Source organism: Penaeus vannamei, chromosome 18, assembly GCF_042767895.1.
Source record: "Penaeus vannamei isolate JL-2024 chromosome 18, ASM4276789v1, whole genome shotgun sequence".
Classification (NCBI taxonomy): domain Eukaryota; kingdom Metazoa; phylum Arthropoda; class Malacostraca; order Decapoda; family Penaeidae; genus Penaeus; species Penaeus vannamei.
In genome coordinates this window covers 15,053,108-15,061,696 of record NC_091566.1, presented here as the reverse complement: position 1 = coordinate 15,061,696, position 8,589 = coordinate 15,053,108, and the positions used below count along the sequence as shown (strand labels likewise).

General features: G+C 48.2%; 1 protein-coding gene across 1 annotated transcript; it reads right to left on the bottom strand.

Annotated features, from left to right (window-relative positions):
• Positions 1–2,695: 2,695 nt before the first annotated feature.
• LOC138864790 (uncharacterized) lies at positions 2,696–5,770 on the bottom strand (the record flags this gene model as incomplete). The annotated part of the gene is given in 2 exon segments (XM_070133384.1): positions 2,696–5,178; positions 5,223–5,770. Coding segments are annotated over 2 exon segments (3,031 nt in total), but the record flags the coding sequence as incomplete, so codon positions are not given.
• Between the last annotated feature and the right edge of the window lie 2,819 nt (positions 5,771–8,589).

Below are 8,589 nucleotides of genomic sequence, written 5' to 3'. Positions count from 1 at the left end.
GAGACACATAAATAATCCTCCAACACGGCAGTCAGAGCGGGAGAGCGCAGAGGATGAGATGCAGCATCCAAGACCACCTTACAGAATTCCTCCCCCGCTCTGGGTCGAAGCGGAGACCTGGAAGATAAAAGCAAGCCTGAGTCCTGACAAACACAAAGGAGCAGACATAAGTTTGACAGGTGATCATAAAAGAACAGTAATATTAAATAAAAATCCCATCACCATAAAACAAAAATCAGGAGCATCTGGTTACATCTGGTCTCAATAATCCCAGGACACGACGTGGTGCAGTGGAACCAACAGACGAACAGCAATCTCTACTGCAGTGTGGCACACAGCCAAGGGCGCACTGACAGTAGAGTCCCTACAGCAGGCTAACAGCAACACTTGAACCAGTGTGGCACACGGCCAAGGCGCACTGAGTCCAAGCTCCCTAGCACACAGCTAACAGCAACCCTTGATCCAGCATGGCACATAGCCTGGGCGTACTGGACCAAGGTCCCTAGCGCATCAAAGTAACAGCAATCCTTGATCCAGCATGGCACATAGCCTGGGCGTACTGGGCTAAGGTCCCTAGCGCATCGAAGTAACAGCAATCCTTGATCCAGCATGGCACATAGCCTGGGCATACTGGGCCAAGGTCCCTAGCGCATCGAAGTAACAGCAATCCTTGATCCAGCATGGCACATAGCCTGGGCATACTGGACCAAGGTCCCTAGTGCATCGAAGTAACAGCAATCCTTGATCCAGCATGGCACATAGCCTGGGCGTACTGGACCAAGGTCCCTAGCGCATCGAAGTAACAGCAACCCTTGATCCAGCATGGCACATAGCCTGGGCGTACTGGACCAAGGTCCCTAGCGCATCGAAGTAACAGCAATCCTTGATCCAGCATGGCACATAGCCTGGGTGTACTGGACCAAGGTCCCTAGTTGTCTTCATCCCCGTTGATTGTGGCTGGCTCATGGGTTATGAAATCACACACACAGGTTGTGAGGATGGCCACCCAAGGATCATCAGGTGCAGAAGGCGCCTCTTCCTCTTCATCTGGACCAATATTGTCATCGGGATATGACAACTCTTGTGGTGGGTGATAAGGGCGTAAATGATTAAGGTGAGCCCTCACAACCTTGCCAGAGTCCAGATGTTGCACCTCAAACGACACTGGACCAAATCTTTTAGAGATCCGGGCAGGCCCTAGCCATCTAGGACCCAGGGGACGTGGCACCATCTCCTTATACCAAACAAGGTTCCCTTCTTCTGGAGCAAAGGTCCTTTTGGCTCGCTTGTTGTATGCCCTCTCATTAGTTTCGTGGGAAGCCCTGGAAGCCATCACAGCTGCCCGGCGAGCTGTTTTGAGTCTTTCTTGGAATGCACTGTTATCACCAAAGACTGCATCATTTGTGAGACATACGGGAAAGTATGCATGTCGACCTGTTAGGAGGTAAATGGGTTGCTCCCCTGTTGTACGATGAATAGCAGAATTGAGGGCGAGTCGCAGTTCAGGTATATACTTGTGCCAGTCCCTAGGTCGATCTCCTACCACCGATCGTAGGGCTGCCTTAACAACACGGTTGGTGCGTTCCACGAGTCCATTGGCCTGGGGGTGATATCGGATGGTGAAGTGGTGTGAAGCTCGTAACATGTCCACTAACTCAGCAAACAGGTTAGAAGTGAACTGCCGGCCATTATCAGTCTGGATGACGCGAGGTGGACCAAAGTATGTTATCCAATGGTCAAGGAAGGCATGATGTACTCTGGAGGCTGTTATATCTCGGAGTGGGATGATCTGGATGAACCGAGAATGTTGGTCTAAGACAGTTAATGCCCATCTCATGGGTGCCTGGCACAGGTCGAGAATGTCCAATGACACACGTTCCAGTGGATAAAGAGCTAGAGGTGCATCGGCCATTGGAACACGTTGGGCGACCCCTCTTGACTGCTGACACATAAGGCAATGTTCAACATACTGGCGGATATCATGTAGCATATTGGGCCAGTAAAACATGTTCTGCAGATTCTCATATGTCCGATGTATACCGGGATGCATTGCTAGAGGTGGAGTATGAACCGCTTTCAATGCCGAGTCACGCAATCTTTCCGGAACACACAGCTGGTACACAATCTTATCTGGCAGGTGTAACAGCCGGTACAGGACCCCATCTTTCATTTCGAAGTCGGAGAGGGAAACTGGAGGCTTTTTGTTCGGTACAGTGCCATCACTTAGATAGGATAAGATATCTTGAAGTGCAGGATCCTGGCGTTGCTCCAGAGCAAGTTCTTGTGATGACAGCTCCCGAACATCTATGGCAGCAATTTGTCGTGACAGCAAGTCAGGGACATATTGGGCCAGTAAAACATGTTCCGCAGATTCTCATATGTCCGATGTATACCGGGATGCATTGCTAGAGGTGGAGTATGAGCCGCTTTCAATGCCGAGTCACGCAATCTTTCCGGAACACACAGCTGGTACACAATCTTATCTGGCAGGTGTAACAGCCGGTACAGGACCCCATCTTTCATTTCGAAGTCGGAGAGGGAAACTGGAGGCTTTTTCTTCGGTACAGTGCCATCACTTAGATAGGATAAGATATCTTGAAGTGCAGGATCCTGGCGTTGCTCCAGAGCAAGTTCTTGTGATGACAGCTCCCGAACATCTATGGCAGCAATTTGTCGCGACAGCAAGTCAGGGACATGGTGGGCCCCTCTTTATACCTGATCTCGAAGTCGTAATAGGACAGATCATGGGCGTACCTGGTCATCCGTGGTGATTTTGTCCGATGTTTAAAGATGTATACAAGAGGACGATGGTCTGTGTAGATCAAAAACTTGCGGCCATATAAATACGAATCAAAGACCCTAACGCCCTCTACAACCGCTAATGCCTCACAGTCAATGGCTGGATAACGAGTTTCAGGGTCGCGTAGTTTCCTACTATAGTACGCAATAGCATGCGGTGCACCGTCGTGATCTCGTTGGATTAAAGCTGCTCCCAAAGCGATACTACTTGCATCTGTGTGTAACTCAAAGGGTTGCGTGAAGTCTGGCTGCCGCAGAACTGGAGCTGATGCCAGACGCCTTTTCAGTTCTTCAAATGCTTGTTGCTGGTCTTTCTCCCACTTCCAACTCTGGCCTTTCTTCAAGAGGAGGTGAAGTGGAGCTGCGTTGGTTGCATATCCTTCTATATGCTTCCTAAAGAAGCCTGTTGCACCCAAAAATCGACGGACTTCCTTAACAGTTCGCGGTGCAGGTGTTGCCAAAATAGCTGCAACTTTATCTTGATGAGGCGATACACCGGGAGATATAGTGAAACCAAGGAAGTTGATTGTGGTTGCAGCAAACTTGCACTTTTCTATGTTCAGCTTCAATCCAGCTGCTGCCAGCAGCTGCAAGGTTTCTTCTAGATCTTTCAAGTGCTGTGAGAAGCCCCTGGAGTACACAATCACATCATCCAAGTATGCTAAGGTGTGGTGTCCAAGAACAGATGATAAGACGAAATTCATCGTCCTCTGGAAAGTGGTAGGTGTAGTACTGAGGCCAAAGGGTAGCCTCCGAAACTGAAAAAGCCTATAGCCATCGCTAAATGCTGTCTTGGGGCGGTCTTCAGGATGAACCTCAACACTCCAATACGCTGCCCTTGCATCCAGAGTGGTGAACGTATCGGATGGGCCTAATTCATCAATAAGCTCATCAATTCTTGGTAGAGGGAACGTATCCGCTGTTGTTACTGCATTCAAGTTCCTGTAATCCACACAGAACCTAAGTGACCCATCTTTCTTCTTCACCAGGACAACAGGGCTCAACCACGGTGAAGTTGAAGATTCAATGACACCATTCTTGAGCATGGCATCACACTGCTTGCGTATTGTTTGACGGGTTGCTTGCGGGAGACGCCACTGGCGGGTACATACAGGTGTTGCTTGCCCTGTATCAATCCTGTGCTGAATGCCTGGGATGTGGCCCACAGCATCCTCACCTCCATCAAAAAGGGTACTGTAACTACCCAGAAGTCTCAGCAACTCCTGGCGTTGATCTTCTCCTAAGTGATCCAGATCAGGCATCTGGTATTCAGTCTCCAAGGGCAATGGGTAATCTGGTATATTAGCAGCTTCGATTGCGGCAAGGGCTTGTGATGGCGGAAGATCATCAGCAACATCAGTGGCAGTGCTGCCATAACCAAAATCCTCTATCCCAAAGGTTCTGTCAAACTGGTCTTCCTCCCACTGGAAATTCTCATCTTCCTTTTGGTCATCACTCAAATCTGGACAAGCAGAGTTACAGGCATTGGAGTCGGAAGTCTCGGAGGCTGAGGTTTCTGCCGTAAAAACAGCCTCAACAGCAGATACCATCCCCAAACATGTCCCTTGTGTTAATCGAATTGGCCTTGTTGTGCTGTTGACTGCCCACACAGGGCATCGCCGTCTAGAAACAGTGCTCAGCACAAACGGTGATATGCACACAGCTGTTACTTGCGGTGTAAACAATACATCCCCATCATCAGAACAAGACCTTGCCACTACACCCTCCAAGAAATGCCCACTGTGTGGTGGAAGCTCTGTAGTTCGGTAAAGGTGCACAGCAGAAGAGATGTCAGGTGGTGACAAGCGAGACGGGGAAAAGTGGCTCTCTTCAGCATTCTCTGGAACTTCTGGTGTGGTCACTCTCACTACACTCAGCTGCAGGGATTGGGCATCAGTATAATTCACGGGAAACTCCTGGCCTTCTAAAGTCAGGCAGGCACAGTCATCCTGGGACCTAGAGGACAGGCTAAAGGTGGTTCTTCTCAAAAAGTCCATCCCCAAGAGTATGTCTCCAGGAAATCTTACATCACACACAGTGACCGTATGGTGCATTTCAAGGTCTGAGTTAATGCAGAAAACAAGGGTTACCTCACTCAGGGTGTTGATTGGTTGACCAGACACGCCTTGCAGAATGCTGTAAGTCTTCCTCCGACATAGGTGGTTATGAGGATCAATCCGCTTGAGAGCTTGGGGTTTAATAATTGTCGCTTCGGATCCTGTATCAATAAAGCAGCGGACTGAAGAACCACTAACATTGAGTTCTGCAACTGGCCGTCCGGTAGGCCCTGTCACTGCCATTCTCTTCTTGAGAGGTAACGTTTCCACGTGAGGTGCTCCTTGGATCGAACCTGCCAGCAGTTCCTGGAGCTTGGTCACCCTGGCGCTCACGAAAGGGGCAATCTCTCACCAAGTGTCCTGGACCTCTGCAATGGTAGCATCGTCGTCGCGGAGACTGGATCTAGGATCTCAGCCCTGGCTCTGCACTCAGATGTACCATGAGTTCTTACCCGATGATGCTCACACCACTTCTCCCTAACAGGTGATCGATGATCAGGTGGACTGGAACGCTCAGCAACTACCGGCATAGCGTACAAATCCCGACCCCGTGGAGAGCGATTAGGGTGGTAGGGATTTTCCTCTGCTGGTGAAGTATCACTATGCCTTATGCCATTGCGTGAATTCCAGATGCGCTGTGCTGTTTCGGCTATCTGGGTTGGGCTACCATCTTCTTTAACAGAGAGGAAGTCTTGGAGCCATGCGGGGATGCCACTCAGGAAGACCCTCTTCACTAGTTCGGATGGATCACCAATGGCCTCGCGGTGATCCCTGTATCCCTGGTAGACGTGCCCTTCCAACTGCAAAAAGAAGTCCATTGGTGCCTGGCTTGGTGTCATCCGGATGTCGTATAGAACCTTGTAGAAGTCCGAGGAAGTGTAGGTACCTCGGAACTTACTACGGAGAGCCGCCATGAATGTGTCCCATTCTGTGATCGAGTCGAAGAGAGGGGAATTAATGATTAGCTCGGCTGGACCTCTGCAGTTTGCCCGCGCTGCCTGAATGAACATCTCTGGTGGCTGGCTTCACAATGTTCTCAATTTTCCGAATCCAACTCTCTATTGCTTGGTTCTTTTTGAGCGGCTGTGAGGCAGAAGTATCCCCCTTGAAGTGCAGGACAGTTTCCTTCGTGAACACATAGGAAAATGGTGTGCCAGACAACTGAGACAAAGGATGTGCTGACTGGGGACGCTGGGGCGAAGACCTAGGCTGGAACTGCTGCGGTAGGGATGTTTGTGGTTCATACGTGTGTTGACGTTCAGGATACAGCTGCTGCTCTGGTATTGGAGTGTGGGGGCGGCTCCGAGGAAGAGGCTGAGGAGGAGAGCGGCTTCCATTAATGACAGGAGGCTGCTGATGGTGGTCTTGACACCTAGTCATGGTATGTCGTACTGAGGGGGCGAGACGGCGGACCTCTGCTAGCTCCTGGTCCCACTGCTGAAGTTGACGACGAAGTTCTTGAATCTCTCGGTCTTGGGCACATTCCATGGGTGCTGCTGCAACACCTGACCCCTGTAGTCGTTGGCGGGTCTCAGTCAGCTCCCTGTTCCGTTCCTCTAGCTGGTGGCGGAGCTCCTGAATTTCCTGTTCTCGGGTATGTACTTCAGGTATGGGTGCAGCATTCGTCCGCAGTAGTTGAAGGCGAGTCTCCTCCAGCTCCCTGTTGCATTCCTCCAGCTGGCGACGGAGTTGCTGAACTGGATCCTCCTGGTTTAGTTCTCTCTCCTGTGGCTGATGGAGGTTACTGTCTGCTTGCTGTTCTAGATTTAGAGTGCCTTCCTGCATGCGATGTTCAAGGGCCTCTTCATGGCGCTGTAGTCGGGCATCATTCTGCTCCTTGTACTCCCATACTTCTGCGACTAGAGAGTTGATCTTCTCCATGATCTGGTCAAACATGGTTACTTCTGTGACCATCATCTGGACAGCCTCGCGTACGTCCGGGTTAGAACCACCTGGTATGCGGCGTGGTGTTGGGGAGACTTCACGGGATGTCGGCTGGCTGCTCATCCAGATGTTTCGACGCTTCTGGAGTCTCTGGTATCGCTCCTGCCTCTCCCTGCTGTTCGGCATGCCAGGAACGCAGCAACCAAATACTTGAAGCTCTTCACGCACAAATACAAACTACTGCTGGCAGGAAACAAAACCAACACAAAACTGACAATCCACTGGATCACAAAGAAGCCAGAGTTCATAAGCGTAAACTGCTGCACAAAGCAAAGACGCTGCACAAAGCAAAGACGCTGCACAGAGCAAAGACGCTGCACAGAGCAAAGACGCTGCACAAAGCAAAGACGCTGCACAAAGCAAAGACACTGCACAAAGCAAAGATACTGTACAAAACAAAGACACTGCACCACCAAAAGTGAACTGGCTGGGGATAAAAGGGTTAATAGAAAATAAATGAAAACATCCTAAACTAAGTGAGCCACAGTAAAACTAACTAGGCGAGCTGGCGATTAGCAATAAAAGAATCAAACTCTGAAAGAGAGAAGGTAAAAGCTGAAAGAAAAAGGCCAAGCTCTAAAAACTACCAAAAGTAAAAACTAAATACCCTGAAAACCTGTAAAAGAGGGAAAAACAGTAAAACATAAAACAAAACACCAAAAGTAAAAGAAGTGGCTCACCAACGACTACTTAAAAGCATGCATGACATAAAAATTAATGCTGGACGTCTCAACATCATAAAGTGATTATTCAAGAGCGTTAACTCATTCACTGGATCCCACCGCTGCCACCAAAACCCACCCGTTGTAGTGTGATCCGTCTAACCCAGGGGTCCCGTCCCAGTTCATCAAGTAACTCTTTTTGAATTCTGCCCTCCCTTGATGCTGGCGGGGGATACAGGCGCAAATAGACCTGGTTAACCCCTGTCAATTCAATCCCCTTAAGTGGTAGCGTGGGGGGAAACTGAATCATTAATAGGGTTGTTCCAGTGTGAATACCACTTTCTGACGTTCAGCCTAACCATATGGTAAAATACATACTAAAAAGTAATCTAAGAAAAATACAAAAGTAAAAGAATGTGCTAAAGGCACCTAAAATCACTGACTGTCGTATGCAAAAACTAAAAGAGAAGACTTCCAGAGTGGAGAGCCTGGCCGAAGGCCTTACCATAAAACAAAGACAAAACCAGCAAGTCTGGCGTCAGAGCTGAAGGCTTAAAACCCCTTAAACCCTATAAAGAAGAAGAAAAAAACGACAGTATAAAACCCAAGTCTGGTGACACCGAAACAGGAAAACTAAAACTAAAAGATCACTCAGACTTCCTACTTTGAAAAGTTAAAAGTTACAAATAAAACAAAGAAAAACAAACCAGCCAAGTTCATTTAAAAGTAAATAAATAAATAAAAAGATGTTGTAATTATTCAATAAAAATGTTCTTCAGATCACGTCCAGCTCCTATGCAAAGAATGTCAGGATCTCAGTACTTAACTTATATCTTCCGTGATCGTCTCTGTGTTCAACAAGTTAATATGGCGACACTGCCGGTGGTTCAAAGTTTCGGAGGATAGCGAAACACATTCGTTGACGTATGGACTCGTACTGTTTATTTTCTTTTCAATGCCTCAATGCCAAAATACAATTTTGTATTAAATAAACTAAAAAGGCGCATAAAAATGAACAAAACTAAAACTAAAAGTATAAAAATAGAAATCATAAGAAAATAAAATAAAATAACTAAAATGAACGAATAAACACCATATGTAAAAATGATTCCCCTACAACATAAAAT